Consider the following 24,569-nt stretch of genomic DNA (forward strand, 5'->3'; position numbering starts at 1 on the left):
GCTCCAGCCTGTGGCTGCAGGTTTTTCCCTTCCTGATATCCACTAAGTAATAATTTAGAGGTGGGTGGCATTGGGTGGGGGGGGCACTAGACTTGGTTCACCTGTCTGTGAAATGAGGATTGTAATCCTTATGCTACTTAACTGGTAGCTAGGTGGTACAGTAGATAGAGAACTGGACCTAGACTCGAGAGCACCTGAGTTCAAATCCAGCCTCTGACAACAGCTGTGGCAAGTCACTTAACTTCTGTCTGCCTCAATTTCCTCAACTATAAAAATGAGGACAATAGCACCTAGCTCCCATGATTGTTTTTAAGGATCAAACAATAGATGTAAAGCACTTTACAAACTTTCCTAGCTATTACAATTAAGAAAACTTCTTAAACTTTAAAGCACTGCAGAAACTTCAGCAAATATTATATTCACCTAGCCAGAGTGCCCTCAACTGTAAGTGCATTTCAAGGAACAGGCTTCAACACATCCTCCTCTCCTGCTGCATTCTTGTCCTTGGGGGCCTCGAACACTCCCACCTTTTTAATTACTCTTGATCCTTCTCTAGGGCAGCCCACTCTTTTCCTGACATTCTCACTGAGATTTGTTCTTTTGCAGCTCTTTGCTAAGACAACCAGTTTCCTATTTTCTCCCTCTTCCAAGTAGTTGATTTAATTTTAAAAAAAAAATGCTTCCTTGGCCCTTATACCTTCCTCCTAATACCTTAGGCTCACTGATGTCTTGTCTTTACTGTTCCTTCAGTTCAACACATTTATTAAGCAAGTATTGAAAAGCTACCCATCTTCCAGGCCGGTAGTACAGACAACACAAGACAGAATAAGTCTCTGTTCTCAAAGAGCTTCAGATCTAAAAGAGAGGACACCAACAATCAAGTGGAATGCAAACTCTTTGAAAACTGCAATTGTTTTTTGACCTTTGGATTCCTGGAAGCTTAAGATAATTTTCTAAAGTTGTTTTGCATTTAAACCAACTTTGCTGTTTACCACTTATGTCTGATGTTTGCTTCTAACCCTTTCTAGCTGGTGACTATGGGTGAGTCACAACTTCTGTCTGCCTTAATTTCCTCACCTGTGAAATAGAGATAATAGCAAGTATTACCACTCCTACACCCCCATTTTATAAGACTTGCACTCCATCATCAGGCTTTGTTTTTTTTTGGGGGGAAGTCTTATGTAAATCTTAAAATGCTATACAGATATTATGCTGATTATGAGTTAAGGCTCTAGGCAAGTCACCTAGCCTCTCAGTGCCCTCAGGCAACTCTATAAGACTAAATTTTAGGGAAAGTGAAGATCTGCATTGGTGGAGGCAGTCCCTCATGGGAGATTACCTACACTGATAAAAACACAGATCCTGTTAAAATATATACATATATAGTGTGTGTGTGTGTGTGTGTGTGTGTGTGTGTGTGTATGTATGTATGTATGTATGTATGTATGTATGTATGTATGTAAAATCAAGTCAACAGGCAGCAGCCAATAGTAGGAAAAGAATGCCCCTGGTTGTTACTGAGTTATCTATTTGGGGAGGAGGAAAAATGAGAGAGTAAAAAAGAGAGGAAATGAGAAAAGGAGGGACACCGAGAGAGAGAGAGAGAGAGAGAGAGAGAGAGAGAGAGAGAGAGAGAGAGAGAGAGAGAGAGAGAGAGAGAGAGGAAGGACAGAATAGATTAGAGGAAGAGGGAGCAAAGAGAAAGCCACAAACTGCCTGTTCTTACTGGCCTGCTTACATTTCCTACTGGAAATGGCCCCAACTATTTCCTGTAATATTCTGGAAGAATTCAGTACATTGTGCTATGCGACTGGCTGTATTGGCAAAGTTCCCCCTCGTGTCTCATTTCTAATAAGCTGCCCAGAGGTGGTGCTGCCCCCTTCCTCCTGGGGAGGCTATTACAAGCCTCTTCCTATTGTTCTCTTTTTTTTTTTTGGTTTTATTTTTTCCCCAGCTGAAGCTTTCTACCTATGGCTCTCCTTCCTTCTTAGGCCTGGAACATGTACATGTTCTTTGTCACAGTGTTATGAGGATAAAATGAGATCATCCATGTGAAGGCACTTTGAAAAGTTATATACTACACAAATATAACTTGTCATCTTCAGCTTAGTGCAGCTCAACATCTTTTATCAATGACTTGGACGAAAACACAAAAGGCTCCTTGCCAATCTGTGGATGACACAAAGCTGGGAGGGAAAGCTAGTATGTCGGATATAATTGGGATTCAGAAAAACATTTAGACTGGCTAAAGCAATGGGCAAAGACTAATAAGCACCCAGACCTGTGATTTCATTGGCACAGGGAACTAGGGTAACAAAATTCCCTCTGCCAATGCCAACTGGTATCTTGTCCTTAGAGCCTGAAAGAACTGCTATTGAACTGAGAGGTGAAGTCCAGGGTCATACAGTCACTTGAACCAAGGTCTTCATGGATCTGAGGCCAGTACTCTAGCCATTAGACCATGATATCTCCCTAATAAAACCTATCAAGATGCAATTGAACAGGGATAAATGTTGGGGTCTACACCTAAGGGTCAAAATATCAACTGTATAAAAACACTGGTGATGGATGTTGCATATGAAAAACTTTTCTAGTAGATTAGAAACAATACAATAGTCTGACACATCCGCTCAAAACAAAACAAAACAAAACAAAAAAAAACTCCTGCAAACCAATTAAACCAAATCAAACCAAACCACCTAATAGTGCTCTTAGATGCCATTACTGTGAACAGTGGCCAGAATGAGGTAGGTGATTGTCCCCCTGTACTCTGCCCTGATCAGACCATTCTGGAGTATTATACTCAGTTCTGAGGCTTTATTTTAGGAAAGGCATTAACAACCTGGGTAGGATGGTTAGAAGACTTATTTGAGGCTTGACGGAAGGGGCAAGGAACGCTTAGCCAGGGGAAGAGAAGGCTCAAAGGGATGACTATTTTCTTTAAATAACAGAAGGAGCAAACCTTCTGCTTATCAAAGGAAGAAATTAGTACCAAAGGCTGGTAATTTTAGGGAGGCAATATAAAAGGATAGGTTTTCTAATGATTAAAGCTATCAGAAAATGGAACGGCAGTTCTGGAGGCAACAAGACCATGGTCACTGGCAATACTCACAGACAGAAGATCATCTGATGTTCAAGAGACTGATGTAGAATTGGACTACAAGACCCCTCAGGTCCTTTCCAACTTTAAGATTCTAAAATCAAAACCTGGTAAGCTTACAAACTATAGTCAAGATGACATAAGTACATGCACACACATATAATTTGACTTGCTTTATAGATTTTCTCTCCCCAACTCTCCCATCTACTTCAAAGCCTAGGCCAATCTCCTCTACATTTGGAATTGTTGCCTTTGCTGTAATCCTTTATCTTTCATTCCTTCCAGGTCAGATTCATTTAATCTTTAAGAAAACTCACCAGTCTTCCGTGAAACACTGGGCCACAGGACCTGACCAGTGTTTGGTGGTTAGAGAGTATCAAGGAGATCCTTTCTAACCTACTGTGTTCTATTCAATGGCACATCATCATTCCTAATCAAATCTATCCTTTCTCTAGTTTTTCCACTCTATTACTCCTAGGAAGTGACCTCAGATGAACTCAATACCATTTAAGGAGGTACAGCAAAGGTCAGAAGTCAAGAAACTAAATTTAGCTTTATATAGCCAATATAAATGCCTAGATGAGTAACTGTTCCCCTATCCCTTTTTACCTCACTATTAGTATTTCTTATTTCTAAAGGGCTAATACAGTTTTCACTAAATTATACATTCCTGAGAAACCTCTGATCCCAATCACTGGTAAAACACTTAGATATTATGTCTTATGAAATACAGTCCTGGTCTTAAATTCACATTGGTTTGGGATTTTGTGAAAATAGGTTCATGTCTATTAAAACTTTAATCAACTATGTTTCAGAATCAAGGAGGATCACTCTGACCCTTTCAATAACATGTTTTTTGTTGTTACCAGTCAGTTCAGCATTTTCTTCAAAGAAAAAAATGTAGATCTGACCCATCATCATTTTTATTCTAGTCTGAATTCAACGCTTTCTGGAATAATTTTTTTTTTTTGGAGAGAAAAGAAGGCTTAAAAGACTCTTGGATAATAACTCTCTCAATGCAACACTTTAAAGAGTTAGAGGGAAATTATTTCAGCACACAGAAGACATTTTCCTAAGGATGTTTATACCATGACACCTAAAGATGGCCCCTATTTTTCCCCACTTTGAATCTCAAATTTACTGAAATGTCAGTTCCAACTTCTGACACTGGGAGTCTCCAAACTTAGTACTTCATGGATGCTTTGCCAAGCAATGTTGGAAACAAGCAGGAATAATGTGCCGTCCCTACAAAAAAGTCATGGCAACCTCAGAACTGACCTCGATTTTACTTATGGCCCTACTAGAAATTACTCTTTACTGAGTAATCCTGGTCAAGTCAACTCTATCTACTTATAATTAGATGGAAATAATGACAACTTTTCTCTATTTCTCTCCCAAGGATACTGTGGGGATAGATTTGATCTTGACCATAACACATAAAAGGACCAGTCTTTTCATCATTCTGTTCCCTTGATTCAACGAGAGTTTGTGTTGTTTTAAAAGAGAAAAAAAGTAACCAACATGTCACATACCTTTCCTCTCCACCCCCTTACCATTCTTCAACGTAAATCATTACTTAGGTGTAAAATAGTATGGAAGTCTTATTAGATTCATGCAATTGATGTTTGCTGCCAACCAATTACATATGGGGAACCTTGGGGGAGAACAAAGATGAACAAGACCCCATCTCTGTCCTGTTTCACTTGTACTGAATTCCCTTTAGAAAACACAGTTAGAGTGAAGCCTAGTCCCACCCAATGATGAAACGCTAGAATTTGATGGTTTAATCTTACTTTTCAGGCTACAAGGGAATGATCCGGAACTTCTGATACCCGGGGCTTGAAAGACTTCCCAAATGGAAACAACAACAACAATGACAACAACAACATTTCTTAGACTGGGATTTTATGGAGGCAAAAGATCTGCTTTAACCTATCAAAGACGAAACCCACCTGAAACCCAAAATAAAGGGCAGTTTCATGGTTGGAGCTCCATGGGCTGGAGAAGACAAGAATTTCCTAACTGGTTCCCTTAGAGACACCAATCCTGGCAAATGGCTACTCTTCCTTCTTCATCCATCCTCATGAATGGTTTTAACCAGGTGCCCTTGGAAGGCTGCTAAGTTGAAAAAAAGCATCTTTGTTTCATCACCAATGAATACATAAATACCCATAGGGTACATGGCCCTAGGCACCACATATAAATCCACCAAGTGGATTCTTGAACCCATCTGGTACAATAACAGACAGTATGTCAAATCTGCAGAAGACAATAAAGTGTCACTAAAAACCTCAAGTAAAAATCTGACTTTTCAACTTTTTTTTTATCCAGGGTCACGACCACAGACAATTTATTATGTAGTACGACATGGGTGAAAAATGATCAAGAGAAAGTGTGTTTATGAGTGACATGGATTTGAATGAAAAGATCCAAGTTGTGGACGGAAGGTGTAAATCTGGCTTTTGCTTTTGGAAATGGATATCAAAATAGTTATAAGAAGCCACGAAAGCCTTACAGAGCAAATAATCCATAGTGTATCACTTTCATTTTGCAAACAGCGTCACAAGAGCAGTCAAATATAAGCCCAGACACCCAGAGAGTTAGCATACATGTTTGATAGGGAAAAAAAAAACAAGAAACTTAGCATGCTGTTAGCTATTTAAATAAAATCTATATTGAACCCTGTTTCCTACTGACGGTGGAACTTGGGAAAAAGCAAATTTTCCATAGAAACTACCCCTCCCTCCCCCCAACTCTGCATAGATGTGTATAATACTCATTTTCAGTAAGGCTTTCAAAATATATGAAGTTTTATAGCATTTGTATTTTAAGGATTTAGGGCAAATACATTTTTTCTTCTACTTGATAAAAAGAAAATTAGTACTTAAAGGTTCAAAAATATATCAATCGAATGTTTTGTTTTTTTACATAAATAAATTATATTGATTTTGGATTTAACAGCTGAAAAAACCCTTTCTGCTTCCACTGGAGGCAAAACTGAACAAAATGTTAGTTAAATAGAGAGAGCAGCATTTCTAAGAAATCTGTGGATAGACAGCATTATACAGCAGCTATGCTACAAGGGTGTTATTAAATACAACATGTTTAATTATTGGCTTCTTTGCTATATGATCAGTTACATAATTTCTTGTTTACTCCTCTGATCCATGAAACTGGGAATCTAGTTTCTGAAAATACACTTGGCTGATTTTCAGTAATGGTATAACAGACTTCTTTGAGATGCTAATTTTAACACGTACATAATTTATAATCCCAAATGTATAAAAGACAATGACAAGCATCATAAATAAATAATGCAAACTGAAATAGTTATGTCAAACGTTTGGACCTTCTGATAAATTAGCAAAACTGTAACAGAAAAATGTAAAAAATACAGTAAATTGTGACAACAATGGACACTAGCAATACTTCCAACATTTCCAACTGTCCTGCGGCACTGCCCACTGCCCCCAGTGCACTCCACCACTGTGAGTTTATTTCAAGTCTCAGGTCATGAGCTCTAACAGAAAAGCTAAGACTAAGGGGACTGAAAAATGTTAACTAGCAGGTGGAGAAGGATGGTGATGAGAACTGCCTAAGCAGGTTTCTTCTCAGGCCAAGCTTCTGAAGATTGAGAGTCTAAGGAAGAATCAAAAATAATGTTAATTTGTAACATATTCTCGACTGTCTCAATAATTTGCTGTTTGGATCCAACTGTCCAATACAAACACAAAAGAGAGGCTATAAAGAAGTGGGGGAGAAAAAAAACAATTCACAGTCTAACATTATAAAAGGCAGGGTGTTGGTGGTGGTGCTGGTGACAGAGGTGACACAATCAAATTTTGAAAAACTTCAACGGCCTTGACAAAGGACCTTCCAAAACGTAAAAGCTGCCATCCTATTGGACTATTTCTTGTAGGTTTCAGCAGAGGCGTCCTTCTGGGTAAGGAACAATGTAAAATAAAATCTATCATGCTTCCATATTCCTTGGATTCAGAGGGGGTGAATTCGTTGCCAGGAAAAAAACTAAAAATAAAAAAACCCCAACCCTCTGTAAAGAGTATTAATGCCATAGATAAGAATAAAATGCCAGTATAATTCTAAAGTAATAGGCTTTAAGTAGTGACTGTTCCTCCCCACTGCCCCTCTGCTCATAGCCTACCATGTGTAAAGCTTCCTCAGTCAAACTGAGAACATTTTTTTTAAACTGTGGAGAAAAGGGGGCATTGAAAATAAGTCAAAATTGTCATTTAGTAAAGTATAAAACAACATCTCCACTTGCTTCAGATATCTGAAAAGCCAGGAAAGGGGGAAATTATATTGCTACCAGTTATGTTTTTGTTGGGTTTTTTTTGTTTTTTAAAAGAAATGAATATATGTTTTCAATCATTAGTTATATACCTGTCTATACTACTCATCTAGTAATCATGATAACATAGGGAAACATTGTAAATCAAAAATACACATTAGCACGTATTATAGATGTGCTTCTGGTCCCCCAATACCGGTTTGTTTGTTTGTTTTCCATTTAGTGTAACTCGCAGAAAAAGGCATTATTACCCTTGTCTCTGTTCTTCTGTATTTTAATTGTGGATCACTAGACACATGCTTTCTTTTGCCTTTTTCTCCCTACCAAATAAGTAAAAAATTTGGAAGGGAATGGGGTAGGGCATGTCACCAAGTACTGAATTTACTATTGTTTGCTGGAATGAACAACTGGATAACAGAATGAGGATTCTGTGCCTCCCAGACTAGCTAGACAACACTTTTATCTAATAAAGTGGCGAGACCCTGAAACTATTAATGTCTGTTACCATAGTTCCTGGACAGGGAATTAGGTAGGTAATATTACTCATGGAAACACAGGTTTTTATGAAGGTGAAGTGAGGGAAATAACAAATCTTTATGGGATAAGAAACTTACAAGCCACAATAATTTTCTTAATGAAATAAAGTTCTAATTGGTGTCACTATGAGTTCCTTTTAAATTGCTTTGCTCAGCTTGTACACCATGTTCTTTATCTGTGGGCAAAAGTGGGGTGTGCTCTGAACAGTTCTGACCATCTCCAGATTCTTTTTCTGATATGGGGATAGTTTCTGGGTCTGGATTCAGGGTATCCCCTTTCACTTTCTTTCTCTTCCTCTTCTGGCTTTCTAGGCTTGTGTTCTCAGAGTGTCTGGTCTGCTGCATGCCTGGCAATGTCATGCCAATGCCGGGAGAGAGAAACATTGATGGGTAGATCAGTCCAGGAGACATTCCTGGTAGGAGAAAAGGGTTAAAAGCTACAGGACTACTGGTAGTTATTGCGGGTTCAGACTGATCTGAAAAGGAACTAGGAATAGGCTTGTCTTCAGCTAAAGTATCTTTTTTTACATCATGGCTATTCTGTTTGTCATCAGTAGCCTTTTCTGTGTTTGACGTACCACTTTTAGTTGTGCTTGTTAAAGACGTTGGAACCGTTGAAGTACAAGTAGTTGTCATGGGTGTATTCAGAAGTCCTCCAACACCAAACATCTGGGGTACAGCTGCCATGCCTGGCAACATCATAGGCAGCATACTGAGGGTGCTTTTGACATCCTCTCCAGCAGGCACTGCTGCAAAGCCAGCAGGAAACCCCACCAGCCCTGTGAGAGGGATGCCCTGCATATTCCTCATATTCTGAAGTCCTACTAGATCCATTCCAGCAATGAGTCCATTCATGAACAGTGGTCCCATTCCTGAGGGAGAGTCTCCCACAATGCCAGGAGCCTTAATGAGGTCACTTCGTGGGCGCCTTCCTCTCCTTCGAGGACCAGCATCTCGGAGAACTGGCTCAGTTAGGATCTGACTGAACTTGTTTTCTGGTAGAAACCCCTAAAAATTGGAACAAGAAACACAAAATCCCTCAGTTACTACCCTATAGGAAATCATCTGGGGCGACTACAATGTTCTCATACTGGTTCTTCCTTCCACAGAGAGTGTACTTAGTAAAAATGTATGGATCAGCAAAGAAGGAAACTAACCTACCTGGGGCTGGTGGGTATTTTACCCAATCATTTTGGCGGTTCTTTACTGTGTATTTTGTTTTCTCACTGGGCATTAAATGGATGCTGAGGGAATTTGTTACAATCTTATCCAGAATCAAAACCACAATTCTACTATAATATTCCAGACCTACTGCTGGGCAGATTACCATTTGAACAAAGCTTCGACAAAACTCACTAGACAGAAGCAATCTTAACCCTTTAGAAAACCTGTGAAAGTTATTAGGAATTAAAGGTTTTATCAGAAGCAATATTAAGACTTCACTGGCAGGTACTAATGACCTGAAATGGCTTCTCTAATATCACAGGACACAGTTTCAAGTTATCTAAATGCTATGAGGAATTAGCATCCTTATTTTATCAAGTTGCTGGATAAATAAATACCATTTAAAGATTTGATGTTTTAGCTTACCTTACAGATCTATTTTTCTTCCACACAGGGATTTGCTACCTAATTTTCTTGAAATGCAAAAAAAGCACTTTGGTGAAGCTCTTATGTCTGATAAATTATGTGTTAAAGGAGAGTAAACTGACACTACTAGGGACTCACCCATCAGCTACTAAACGTCATATATATATATATATATATATATATATATACATATATATACACACACACACACACACACACACACACACACACACACACACACACACACACACACATATATATGGCTCACCTACACATGTTTTAATATGTGACCATCATGAGATCTCTGGATTATTAAGATTTCTAAGTTGCAGCATGAAAGAATAATAAATCTCACTGAAAACTCTCAAAGGAGGCACATTGTAGCAGAAACACCCGGGCTTGGTTCCTGGCTTTCCTGCAAACTTACTGTGAAGCTCTTAGATAAGTCGCTTATTTCCTCAGCTCTAAAATGAGAAGGTTGGACTAGATGACTTTCTGAAGTTCTCTCCAATACTTAGATTCTGTGGTTCTATGACCTACAAATTAGTCACTGAAAGTTCCTATTGTAAATCTCATAATCATTTTAACATATTTTTCTTTCCAAGTTTTTATTTTTCAGTTAACAAGCATTTATTCCCCTTCTTATCCTTCCTGACTGTAACCTCCTCCACAGAGAGAGAGAGAGAGAGAGAGAGAGAGAGAGTGTGTGTGTGTGTGTGTGTGTGTGTGTGTGTGTGTGTGTGTGTGTACCACCACACCAAACCTTGTAACAAATACGCAGAGTTAAGTAGAACAACTTACTGGCCATAACACACACACTCTTCTTTAACCCTCTACTGAACTGCTCCTCATCATGGCACTGAGTCACCCCAAGATTCTCTAAGGCCATGTCAATGGAGTGCAAGCTCTGGCACATTTTGCCAAACTGGACCCAGGCTCTGGATACAGTCTTGGCAAGAGATTACCCAGTGATTCTAGAATAAGTTTCATGGTTCAATTGTTTCAAACCAATGGTGACACTGAGGAGGTTCCCTATTAATGGAATTTAAACCTTCTTCCAAAGTTCTTTCCTGTGTTAACACCCTCATTTCCCAAAGAAGCAGAGAGATGGAAGGAGGGAGGCCAACTGGCCCATGCTGAATGATACCTAGATGCACTTTAAGAGGTCTATCTGCAATGATGTCAGGAATAGGGAAGCAGGAAACAAGATCTCTCCTGGAAAAATGTTAAGATATGCAAAGAGATGATAATATTGCCAACACCTGCCTCACACAGAGGTTTAAATTGTTTTATAGAATAAAAACCACTACAGAAATGTGAGCTATTATCAGTTACAGGACACTGCTTAGAGACTGCTGTAATACATAGTTTTGAAATAATCTGTGTAAATGTATCAGGTATGATACCTATCAATAGAAATAACTGATTATTATGTGTCTCTTTGTTTATAGGTACATTCTGTGGTTCCTAAGAACTGTAATAAACAAATTTTTAATGGAGACACCCTAATCTGGCTTGGGAATGCTGTCAATCAAATGTAATTGCTGCTATACTACAAAACACCTCTAGTACCTCTTCACTGAAGGCCCACCCACTATTAGATATTTCTTTTAAAGCCAATTTAACATTGGTAAAAGTAACTGAGGCTGAGTTTTCATTCACCCGCCAGCTGCTCCCTCCATTAAAAGGTGGAATTCCATCTCTTACTCATTAAATCTTGGAATGACTAACTGTGATCATAAATAACTTTCTGTTTAGAAGAAAACCACTAGTAGGCCTCAGAATAGTATTCAATTATGCTTCATTCTATATTTTAATTTACTTGCTATCAATACTCCCTTAACAATGTCAGAGATTAACATATATTATTTGGACTTCTAAAACCACAGAGCAGATAGGGAATTCTGGGCACTCTTGAGTGGCGTAAAATAGCTGGGTTAGTTAGGACATGTTTCCCCTCTCAGACCCAGAGAGTAATATCAAAGTACCCTCCAGAGAAGGAAAGCGAAAAGTTTACAGTATGTGGACAACTGCAGGCAAGTATTTTAACTACTTCCTGTATGGGGAGAATCATCTAGTGACCCAGCAGCTACACGCCCCCCTTACTGAAGGCCTTTCCTTCTAGCACTGAGGATTGTGGATGGCCACACGCAGCAGGACATTCACTCTCTGGAAGCCTCTGCCCCTTGGCAATTACACACTGGGAATGATCCCGCTCCCTTTCCAGAAGGCGGCTAAATGGAGGGGAGAGAAAGGGGAGAATCATATACAGTAACAATGCCTGGGGCTAGGTGTGGTTTTTTAAACAATTTCAAGTGCACTCTGAGATAAAGAGCTTGTCATTATAATAAATATATGGGCATCTTAGGAGTAAGTAACTTCACATTTACATGTTAACTTTCTACTAAAGATAATGAATGGAAGTGGCACAGTGGACAGAGTGCCAGGCCTGAAGTCAGGAAGACCTGAAGTTCAAATCCAGTCTCAGACACTTAATAGCTGTGCAATCCTGGGCACGTTACTTAACCTCAGTTTGTCTCAGTTTTTTTCATCTATAAAATGGGGACAATAATAGCGCCTACCTCGAAGAGCTGTTGTGAGATCAAATGAGATGATAATTGTAAAGTGCTTAGCACAGTGCCTGGCACATAGTAAGGATATAAATGTTAGCTATCATTATTAGTTATTATTATCTCTTGAATGCTTGCTGGAAATTCAATTAACATTTTAATAAGCAGTTACAAAATATTTAATGTATGCAGTTCAAGGGAGGCTGGTATATTCTTAAGATCTATACCTTCCAGAGAAATATGGTTTGGTATACTGGGCCCTCTGGCTATTATACCCATGTGCACAACCACTGAAGTCAATGATACTACCCAGTCTGAAATTAAGGGCAGAATACAGAAATGAATTTAAAATGAAGGAATAGCCCTATTTTAATTTGGTAGAGAGGCCACAGAACATGGGGAAAAAAGCACTCACAGCCTGTAGATGTGGGTTCTAGTCTTGACCACTACTGAGTAGCTATATGGTACTAGCAGTCCCTTGACTTCTCTGGGTCTGTTTCCTCATTTATAAAATGAAAAGGATGAATTAGCTCATCTCTAATGTCTCTTTTAACTTTCTATGATCCTATGGAAGTGTTTCCCCAGGCAAAGGCAGCAGAACAGAGTTAAAAAGCTCTTGGGGGGCTTTGTAAGTAATGCTAATAGAGTCGTTAGTTTTCCTATCTTTGCAGACAGTACTACAAATTATCTTTCAGAGCAGACCTACTAAATGTATCTAAGGACTGCAGTGGGCAGCACACTGATTTAATTTTAAAATATATTATTTATGTTTTGTTGTATTTTTATTTATTTTTTTAAATATTTCCCAATTATATTTTAAAATGGTTTAGGCTAAACTTGAAAGTGCTGTGGTCTCAGGAGTGAGTGTCTGACACCTCCGCTTTGGAACAAGGATTAGGTCCATTTAACAATGAAGGAGAAACACATTTGTGCAAAGAAGATGGTTAGTAAGGAAGGCTCTAAAATAAATTTTGACTCTAAGTAAGTAATCTACTGCAAGTGATAAACCTTAGCTTCTAGTACACTAAGGAAATTCAGGTGAAAGTAAAATAGGAAAAGGCATTAACCCAAAAATGCACATTTTCTCAAATGTTTCTAAAACCAATGCTTAGAGCACATAAAATAAACAGGAGGAATAGATCACATAGTATAACCCTTATTTCTATAATACTTTATGGTTCAGGAAGCATTTCCCCCAATAATATCTATATAAAGTAGACAGTATAATTACAGCTTAAAACTGCACTAAATACATTTGGGACACTGTATTACCTCCATTTTACCAACGAGGAAACAGATTAAGTGACGTGCCCAAGGTCATACAGGTGCTATGTGGCAAAACCTAGGCTCAGAAATAGGCCTTCAATTCAACAAGCACTACTGAATGGTTCAGTACTACAAAAAGAGCATTCTTTTCATTTGGCCTTCACAGAGGAACTGGAAGTCTTAGTATGTGAAGACAAGAAGTCCAGATGATTTAACCCTTTGATCCTAGCCGTGATACTTGCTGTCTGCCTGTGAGTGCTACTTCAACTGTGAACCACAGTTTCCTCGCTTGTGAAATGGGAACAATACTCCTCTTACTTATAGAGCTGTTGTGAGCTCTTACTACTATTACTGATGACCGCAACAATGAAAAACACCATCAGCTCATTCCTGGGATGCAGGGTTTCCACCAGCCTGGACTTTAGGAAGTAAAATGGGAGATGTTGTTAACTTGTACAGTACATATAGTTATGTGCTTCCAGACCTAAGAAAAGAAACTAGGATTTCTTACATTAAAGCTAAAAGGGAAAAAAAGGCACACACACCCACACACACCTTTTTAAGGGTGATAGCTCCAAGATGGATAGGCTTCCTCTTTCTGTATTCAAGTGGCTTTGGTAGAAGATGTGGGGATGAGAGAGAGCCTTACTGACTTAAATATTTATAGAATAAGTGAAATATCATGCTGTAAATCATCTAACGTTTTTATAGAATATCCAATTACATACTTTTAAATTGTAAAAGTAAAATGAATTGACCTTGGTAGGTTCCTTTCTTTGTTTTTAAAGCTGATTCCTACAGAAAGAATTAAGAATGGACAGAAATTATATAAAAATGATTATTTTTCCATATAATTACTGATTTAATATCCTAAGGAAAGAAGAATCACTCAGTAAAATAACTGAGCTAATTATATATTCATACAAATACACACACACACACACATAATATATATATATATATATATATATATGTATAGGTATATATATTTTAGGGAGCCTGCCTTCAACAAGGTGATGGAACCTGTGGTGGGAAGGACACAGTCTAGTTTCCATAAAGATCTGGGTCTCCTCTAAGCATGACCCTGTAAGGCAGCTACTAGTATATTCATGTATAATTTGTTTATCTAAACAGATGATGAAGCTTAGTCTTAATCCATTTTTAAGCTGAAAGGTTCTTGCCTTAACTAAAAGTTTTATTTTACATTTTGACCTAGACCTGCAATTTTACTGGTGTAGGGAATGCTCAATGTGTAAATTCCTAGCACTGATGCAGATTGCCAACTGTTTGTAATTCACCCAGTCAGAGACTGCCTGGGGGCACTGGGAGGTTAAGTGACTTGCTCATGGTTGCCCACAGTATGTGCCAAAGGTAAGACTTGAATCTAGGTCCTGCTAATGCCAAAGGTTGCTCCTTACCAAGTATGTCACATGATTGTTCCTAGGGGTTATGATTTTTCTATTAATCTACTCATGTCTGCAAACCTGAAACTTAACTCAGTTTTACTATAGCAGATGACATTTTTGAACCAGCTATATCCTGACAACCAGTGAAGACACTCTAGATAAATATCTTTAAGTAACAGAAAGGCTGAGGGTGGGGGCAGGGGTGGGGCAGGGGTGGGGGTGGGGTTGTTGGTTATAAAGGATTTCCAGTAGAAAGCATTTCCTACAGTGAAGTAACCCGGAACAGGTTCCTGAAGTAGAGTGTGGCTCTTTTCCTTTGATGATCTCAATGAAGAAGGAAGGCCCAGTCCTGCTTGGAGGGCTCTGGAGTGGGAGACCTTTGGAAGAAGTCAGCCACCAAGCACTCATGAAGCACCCACCACATGCCAGGCACTGAGGATACAAAAAGGAAAACGAAACCACCCCTCCTGGCAAGGAGCTTATATCCTATTAGGGGAGACACCATGAGAACAAATAAGTCCATGCCAAATAAGGATACTGGGGAGAGAATTAGCAGCTAAGGGAAGACTTGAAAGTTCCAAAAGAAAGGAAGGATTATAAAAGGAGCAGTTGCGAAGCAGAGAGCCCTCTAGGCAGAGATAAGGAGGGAGAGTGTTCCAGGAATGGTGACAGGGAGCTCCTGAAGTTTAATGAAGAGAGGCGATACTGTCAGATCTGCACTTAAGGAAGATAAACTGAAAGAAGGATGGACTAGAGCAGGGAAATAAACCAGAAGGTGATTTCAATAGTCTAGGCAGGAGGTGATGAGGGCCTGCACCAGGGTGGGGATAGTATCAGGAGAGAGTGATTGTATACAGGAGATGTTAAGAAGGTTGAAACAACAGGATTTAGCAAATGATTGAATGTTGGTGGGATGGGGGAAGGGAGGAGTGGAGAATGACCCCTGGGTTGTAAGCCTGAGTGACCAGAAGAATGGTGATACCATCAGTAGTAATAAGGAAGTTAGGAAGAAAGGGTTTGGGGAAAAAAATTATGAGTTCAGTTTTCAAGACATTGATTTTAAGATGTCTGTAGGACATCCAGTTTGAGATGCACTATAGGCAGCTGGAGAATGGAAGTTAGGAGAGTTTAGGGCTTGAAAAATTGATTTAAGAATCATCTACAGAGAGACAGCATTTGAATCCATGGAAGCTGATGAGATTACCAACATATAGAGAGAAAATGGCCTGGGACAGAGCCGTGGGGGACACCTATGACACATGGATATGACTTGGATGAAGATCCAGCAAAGGACACCGAGATGGAGCAATTGGACAGGCAAGCGGAGAACCAGGAGAGAATCTAGAAGAAAGTGATTGACAGTATCAAAGGCCAAGGTCAAGAATGAGGAGAAAAGGGCTAGGTAGCACAGTGGATAGAGCACCGGCCCTGAAGTCAAAAGGGCCTGAGTTCAAATCCAGCCTCAGACCAAACACTTGACACTTACTAGCTGTGTGACCCTGGGCAAGTCACTTAACCCCAATTGCCTTAAAAAAAAAAAGAATGAGGAGAAAAAGCCATTAGATTTGGTAATTAAAAGATCACTTTTAGCTTTGAAGTTAGCAGTTTCACCAGAATGATGAAGTCAAAGATCAAACCGAAAAGTGTTAAGAGAGAGAGAAAAGGAAGCACAGAGATGGGAGGTGGATTGTTGATTTAGAAACAGCAAAAAACATTTTGGCCAGCATGGCTGAAACGCAGGTTTCAAGAAGGTATGAGTGAGATCTATATCTATATCTATCTATTTATATCTTTCCGTACCTATATACCTAAATATCTGCAGATGTCTCTATCTATTTATCTATCTATCCATCCAGTCATCTATCTATCATTTCTTTTGCGGGCTGCTAGGTGACGCAATGGAGAGAGCGCCAGCCCTGGAGTCAGGAAGATCTGAGTTCAAATCCAGCCTCAGACACTTACCAGCTATGTGACTCTGGCCAAGTCACTTAACCCTATTTGCCTTAGCTTCCTCACCTGTAAAATGAGTGGGAGAAGAAAATGGCAAACCACTTCAGTCTCTTTGCCAAAATAACCTCAAATGGGGTCACAGAGAATTGGAAATGACTGAAATGACTGAACCACAAAATCTACCTGCAGATAGATTAATTTTTGCGACACTCTCTCCTGGTTTTCCTCCTACTTGACCTACTGCTCCGTCTTAATTTCCTTTGCTAGATCCTGATCCAGGTCATACCCATTAACCACAGGTGTCCCCCGAGGCTCTCTGTCCTAGGCCATTTTCTCTCTAGGCAGTGGTGATCTCATCAGCTTCCATGAATTCAATTAACATATCTATACAGATGATTCTTAAATTTATGTTTCTAGTCCCAACCTCTCCTGACTCCCATTATGTATTATATATTCAATTATATATTTTATATCCCCCATACACATATGTTTACATACACATACAAGACTATATATATATATGCATGCACACATACACAGGGCACATGTACATGCACACAAATACACATATGTATACACATATATGTACACACATATTATGTGAACACACACGCACACGCACACAGAGAAGGTTGGGGCCAGGTTGTAAAGGGCTTTACAAGCTTAACAGAGGTGTTTATATTTGACCTTAAAAGCAATTAGGAGACAATGGAATTTACTGGGTGAAGGACTGACATGGTCAGTACTGACCTTTAGGAAGATTACTTTGGCAGCTGTGTGGAGGACAGACTGGACAAAGGAGAGAGCTGAGCTGTGGCAACAGTCTAGGGAGGGGGTGAGGAGGGTCTAAACTAGAATGGTGGTGGTATGACCAAAGATAAGGGATGGATTCAAGACCGACTATGGAGGTAGGAAATACAAGATTTGTCAACTGATTAGGTATGTGGGGTGAAGAAAAATGAAAAGATAAGGATAATGCCAAGGCTTTACATGTGGGTGACTGGAGGGACAGGCAGAGTGGTGGGCCTGAGAAAAAAAAATAAGGAATTCAATTTTGGACATGATGAGTTTGAGATGCTCAGAGTTGAGAAAATCAGCAATATTTAATGTTTTCAGCCGCATGTCTTTACCAAATTATGTCACCTTTATCTTCCTCAACTCTTCTACAGATATTATTTGGCAACTTACTTAATAGACTTTTTAGCCTAGGCTTTGATCAACAATGAGGCTTCACTATACAACTTTATTATATTTTCTCTGCATCTCAAACGTCCTCTCCCTTACCTGCCGTCCTGTCTCCTTATGGACAGCAGGGACTCTTTCTTCTCCACTTAGGGAGCCCATGTCCAATTTTCCTGGTTCTTTACAACGCTGTCTTCTTTGCTTCGGTCTGTCTGAAAAATTCTAAGAAGCAAAGAGAGCAAATATTAAAATGTTAAACTACTCTCCTGCTGCTTTCTAAGGAGCTGGCTGCTACTGGTATGTAGCTGTCTCTTTCATTACACTTCTTTCTAAGAGCCCAACACCAAATTAAAGAGAATGAAATACACTGAGAGCTAGCCCATGCCAGGCCCTTCTCTTTGCTTTCTCGTTCCTTTGTCCTTTAACTTGAAAAAAGTAGATCAAAGTATCGATGTTTAGTAGAAAGTAAAACACATCAATGATTTAAAGTTGTGTTTATCAGAATTTTAAAAACATGTTAAAAATTGTTTTTACATGTAACTGGGAAAAGATTATAGAGTAAAAAAATACTAAACAAAAAATAAATAAATGAAGTTGTGTTTGGCTGTACAGTAGAAAGAACTTAGGCTGTTTTCTGTTTGTCCTCCAGGCTCGAGGTAGGCTAGAGATAGCTGACCTTGGAAGAGTCTCTTGTGGTACCTTGTGTGCACCCACCAATATTTTTTCCTCGGCATTTTTGCAATGGCCTTGTCACTTATGTACATATGTGTTTACTCTCTTTTCTCTTGGGGGAAGGTTAGGGCAGAGGGGCTTTCTGTCTCTGAGCCTTCTCCCCTCCTTTTTTATGAAGTACTTTACATGGTTTATTAGTATAGTGGATCTAAGGTGAAGGGAGTGGGGTTGATACTTAACGGAGAAGAGAAAAATTCTCCTTTAAGATGATTACATTCTTCCAAACCATTGTCTGAGGGGTGATACTACCAAGGTAAAACAGAAGGAAAAGTCCCCAAAAGACAACTTTAAGGGCAGCAGTGATTTAAAAACAACAACAACAACAACAACAACAACAACAAAACACCACAAACTAAAAATCATAAAAATGTTATCTAGCCTCTCATTTCATAATCTGATTTCTCATGCAACCACGTCACCTAAATGTCACAATGTGAGTGAGTTAAGTGCTACGCATTTGAGATTTCAAAGAAGTGTGAATGAGGACAGTTCCTTCATTATTAAGCTTCAGCCACATTCACTTCTTCATAGAGGTTACTGACTTGTAAGTTACAGGTAGAGGATTACTTGGTAGAGCAAAGGTCTCGGAACCACATACAAAAGGACTTTTTTTTAAAGTGACATGACACCCCCAGTCTTCATACATTTCACTGAAACATATCCCACACTACTCTCTCCAATAAGCTCTTCATCTCAAACTCAATCAAGTCACATGGAAGCATGCAGAAAGAAGACACACACTGCATTTCCACTTACTGTCCCAAAGGTAGGAACTTCTATTGTATAATCTGACTGTTGCCTTAACCAGTCCAACAAACTCTTGTTGGGAATTGTCTTCTCGGCTGGGACACTGGTCGTCGTGACTGCGTGAGGAGAGGAGGTAGCCGAGATTGGCCCATCAGGGAGGGTGCTGCTTGGTGAGGGCTGCTCCTGCTCTTCTTGGACCTCCTGACGAGAACAGAGGGAAAAAAATGAGTATCTGGGAATACACCATGTGTGAATATATTGGAACAGTTACTGGACTTAAAGAAAATGTGGGTTCAAATCTAGGCTTTGATTTTTATTAACTATGGGACTTCACTCTCTCTGAGCATCATTTCCAAGTCTATAAGATGGAGGTGATACTACATATGCTAATTGTCTCATAAAGCTGCTGTTCTGATAGCATTTTATAAAATGTAGAGGCCTGTAAAATGTGAATCATTAAGTACTAACAGTAGAATAAGAGAATGTCTAAAAAACAAACAGATAGTCTCAAAAGTTTTCCTTAACTGTTTTCAGTTTTTCTGTACCTTTACAACTAGACAGTTTCAGTAAAAATTTTAATATATACTGATAAAATAAATGCAATATTCTAAAAAAATCACAGAAGACTTTTTTTTTTTTGGAAAATGAGGGAGATTTAAAATAAAACACAGTTCTGTACAGCAAAGTCTCACTGATTGATTGGACATGCTGATTGTCAAAGTAACTTACTTGGAGAACTACAGTGAGCCAACAAATCATCTTAAATATTCTATAGATGTAGGGGTGGGAGGGAGGAGGGCACAAAGCAGGAAGAAGACTATTATCGATGTCAATTACTTATTAAATATCCAATGCAAGTACCATCTTGCTCTAGTTGCCTGCAACAGTTACACAGAAATTACGAAATATTATTCCCGCCCATTGTGCTTAAAATTTTAAAAGGGAGTCATATACAAAGAAATGTAATCGTGTTTAATGAAACACAACTGTTCAAATAAATGATAGCTAAGAACTACTTCTAGAAAAAGAGCCTCTGGATCTTAAAAAAACCCTACTTTTTACAAAGAGGAAACCTTGAAAGCTAAAAGGCTAAATGCTATAGCTCAGTATTCAAGGGTTATTGTTGCATTAGAATTTTGAAATACTGCTTCTTAATCTTTAGATCTCAATGGTAGCTCCTCAGAAAACGCTAAGTGACCTGAGCATTCCTTCCAGGGGCATTTATATACCTACCAAAATTCCCGTCTGAAGTGTTCTATCCTTCAAAAAGATGAGGTCCATTCCTCCTTCTACATTTTTTCTCCTCCCTCTCCGTCTCCTCATGGCAGCATCATCTCTTCTTAAGGTTCCATTGACAATCTGTCCTGTAACAGGGTGAATTAACCCAGCTTGCAAAATTCCAGACAAGTCCATGCCAAGGGATCCTTGGAGGGTGCTGACTGTCCCAATCTTGGGTGTGCTGGTGCTCAATGGGAAAGGGGAAGTGGTTGCTGGAGACCCATCAGGTGTGCAAGAGAGGTCTATGGCTGACTCCCCACGCCAGCCATTGAGCACAACAGGTGGGTGTCCATGGGAAGCAGAGAACTGCTCTAGGCTCCGAGACTTCAAATCTCTCTCCACGTCATACTCATAGGGTCGTCTGTGCTTTCGTTCTTCCTTGGCAAATACTGGAGCCAGGAAACTTTCCTATTAATATCAAATGTGGAATAACATTAATATCTCACTTTCAGAGAATTTCTTACGTACAAAGACAACTCTGTAATACAGGCAAGTGGTGGCTCCCATATGGGTCCAGAAAAAAGGTTTCTGTTAGAAGACTGCTAGAGGATTGTTTTTTTAGAGGATTGTTCTTGCTCTTCTGACCACCTCTAGGAATAGATTATTTCTCTGGTCTTTTAAATTGTCTTGCCTCATGGTCCAACGAGGTTAAATAGAACTGACAGGAGAATGTTCACCACTGATGGTCAATGAGACTTGCCAGGATCTAAGGTACTTAAAAAAAATTGGTTTCTACAATAAATGCAGTTTCTGTGTCAAGTCTTCAAGGCCCTAATGCTCAATTTAATACCCAATTTAGTTAAATGGGGCAGGGATGCTTTCATCAAACTAACCTTCTTCCACTGAGACAAAGCACTTTTGGTCCCTCTCAGAAACTGAAAGGAAGCCCTCTCCTGTGTCTATGTGGGGACAGGGCTGTGAAGAGCCCCATCCTTTGAATTACTTGCCCTTCTTCTAGGTCACTGAAGTACCTTTTGGATAGACACTGAAGTAAGCGTACACACACATTCCCCGAAACCATTAAATTCTCTGCTGAAAAAACATTATTTTGTTGATGCCTTTTGTTTTTAACTCATCCCTGCCCCCCAGACAGAATCATTTAAAACAATTAAAAATACCCAACACAGAAATTTGGATGGAAATGCACATCATGTTTATTTAGTCTTTGCAGTCCCCAGCCTCTCTGTTGTGAGGGTAGAGGCACATTCTGTTGTTTCTTCTCTAGGACCTTTATTTGTTTTCTCATTACTGAGAGCTCAGCTTCTTTCTGGTGATCATTGCATTTGCATTATTAGAACCATCATCTATTGCATTCTTGGTTCTGCTTATTCCCTAATCAGTTCAAACAAACCTTCCCAAGATTTGTTTTTTGCTAGATTCATCATTTATTACTGAATAATAATATTCTATTACACTAATACAGAATAATAATATTCCATTATACTAACATATAATTTTGCCCCAGCCATTCCTCAATTGATAGATGCCCACTTTGTTTTTAATTCTTTGCTTCCAGAAAGAATACTATGAATATTTTGGAACATGATAGATCTTTGTTCCTGTCTTTGACATCTCCAGGAAATACACCCAGAAGTGTGAACCACTGTCACTTTTCTTTCATAATTTCAAATGGAAATCCAGAATGTCAGGACCACTTCACAGTTCACGATCCTCTGCTTTATTTTGGTGGTGGGAAACATCCACTGTTACTTCTTTTAAAAAAAGGGTAAGGGTTTTAAAAAGTAATAATAAACCTAACAAAAACTCTGAATCTCTTCTGATCTTTGCTAATGTATATATCAAGGTTTTTTATTAAATTAGCATGCTTCCAGGAAAACATATTAGGTGAAAAGTTACAGGGAACAGTTGGAAACTGAAAAATAGAAGCAATGTTATAAATGTCCCTGATAGCCAAAATATTTATTACTGAAGTGTAAAATAGATATTTACAGAGGCTATGTAGTTTTAATAATGGTAAATATTATTGGCAATAATGGTAAAATATTAAACAAAACAATGAAGACCGACACTTAGGAAAAATGCCACTAAGATTCAGTGCTAGTTTACAGTCACCAGTGATCCAACATACTTGTATCTTGGGTGACTGCACAACTGAAATTATACCTAGGCCTCATGATGTTAAAAGTGAGATTTAGTTAGATTATATACTAATAATACTATTCTGAAATCACAGGGCAGAGACAGAGTGTTCTACATATGGCAGGCACTCATGATACATTTTTATTGTATTTGTATCATTTTCTACTTTGTGTGCTATTTCTCTGTGTATGTGTCTTAAGACCTCACTGAAAAAAACTGGAGCCATGCATTTATCTCTGTACGTCTCTCACTATTTATTGTGCATTACACATAGTAAACACTCGATAAATGTTTGTGGACTTATGAGTGAACACACTGAGAGAGGTTACAGACTTGCCATTTACACACCAGAGTATTCTCGCAGAGTATTCTCTGAGGCCAAAATGCCACACACCATCATTTACTTAACGACTTTCCTATTATGGAATGCTTGGTCTGTTCCCAGAATGGGTTTCTACAGATTACCCTTTTGTGGGACTGAGGTGGAGGGGGCCAGAAATAAGAGGAAGAGGAGGTACTTATTTTTGGGGGGTTATGCTTTCTTTTAATGAAAAGATCATTAAAAAGGATAATGAGCTTTGCACATGCTATCTGACCATTCTCCAGGTCTACACTAGTTTACAGTACCACAGTCAATGGACTTAATTCCTCAGAAACACTGGACTTTGTTACTTAATTAATTTGGTAGTTTAATAGGCATTTAACATCATATTAGTACAGTGTCTGGCAAACAATAAGTGCTCAGATACTTTTTCATTCATTAAAATTTAGTTTAGATTTGCATTTTTTTTTATTGCTCTTGAGGCTCTGCATTTCATTCAATGCAAACTCTTTTCTTTTTGACTATTTACTATGTGGAAGTCAAATAAAAATGTTATGCATTTGTATTCTAGTATCTTTTCACTTTCTTGGCACATTAATAATATTTCACCATACCTGGGATAGTGGAAACAACAATGGACTAGGAAATGAAGACCTGGATCTTACTCCAGCTCTGCCACTGGCCAGTGTGGCCCTGGGATTAGGGCTACTGTCTTTCTCCCAATTTTCCCACTCAAGACTTTCCAACAAAGGACAAATAAGACAGCAGAAGTGCTCTGACAAAGAATTATGGAAATACCCTCTATTTGCCCTGGAGATGCAGGACCAATGGATTTCCAAATTCTCTGAGGCCAAAATGTCTCAAAATGAAATGGAGAGTTATCCAGTAGACAAGTGGACAATGTCTATGAACAGTTTTTAAAAGAAAAAATTGCAAACTATAAATAACTATATGAAAACATTACCCAAATTACTAACTAATAAGAGAAATATAAGTTAAAACAATTCTAAGGTTTTAGAATTACATCCTACAAACTGGCAACAGTGATAAAGGGAAACAGTCAACGTTGTAGAGGCTATGGAAAAACAGCTGCAAAAATATACAACTGCTGGAACTCTTAAATAGTTAAACTATTCATAACAATTTGGAATTATACTCAAGAAAAAATATTAAGCCATTTATCCTCTTCGACCCAGTGATCCTTCTCAAGGATGTCAAAGACAGAAATAAAAGACTAATATAAACCATACTTTTCAATGGCAGAAAGATACAATGAAAAGATCATTAAAAGGAACTCAAACTCCTGGTTATTGAAGAGCCAATATTTGCCCCAAAGAACAAATAAACAAATACACTTTCCCTCTCATGAAAGAGAAGTAGGGGATTAATAGGGCAATATGTTGTACACACACAGTATCAGATACAGCTCATTAGTTATTTTTTGTTGTTGTTGTTACAAGGTAAGGTTCAATTTTGGGGCT

General features: G+C 38.7%; 1 protein-coding gene across 8 annotated transcripts in view; it reads right to left on the bottom strand.

Annotated features, from left to right (window-relative positions):
- Positions 1 to 5,904: 5,904 nt before the first annotated feature.
- CHD6 (chromodomain helicase DNA binding protein 6) overlaps positions 5,905 to 24,569 on the bottom strand; it is a 183,841-nt gene continuing 165,176 nt past the window's right edge. For 7 of the 8 annotated variants that reach the window (XM_020998890.2, XM_020998891.2, XM_020998888.2 and 4 more), the window contains 4 exons: positions 20,622 to 21,074; positions 19,398 to 19,589; positions 18,012 to 18,131; positions 5,905 to 8,953 (listed from right to left, as the gene is read on the bottom strand). In XM_020998890.2, coding sequence (XP_020854549.1) covers positions 8,057 to 8,953; positions 18,012 to 18,131; positions 19,398 to 19,589; positions 20,622 to 21,074 — 1,662 coding nt within the window. In that variant the 3' untranslated portion in view covers positions 5,905 to 8,056. The remainder of the gene's footprint in view (positions 8,954 to 18,011; positions 18,132 to 19,397; positions 19,590 to 20,621; positions 21,075 to 24,569) is intronic. The other variant, XM_020998892.2, reaches the window with a different exon arrangement.

This window comes from Phascolarctos cinereus, unplaced genomic scaffold, assembly GCF_003287225.1.
Source record: "Phascolarctos cinereus isolate Bilbo 61053 unplaced genomic scaffold, phaCin_HiC Scaffold_2;HRSCAF=192, whole genome shotgun sequence".
NCBI lineage: Eukaryota > Metazoa > Chordata > Mammalia > Diprotodontia > Phascolarctidae > Phascolarctos > Phascolarctos cinereus.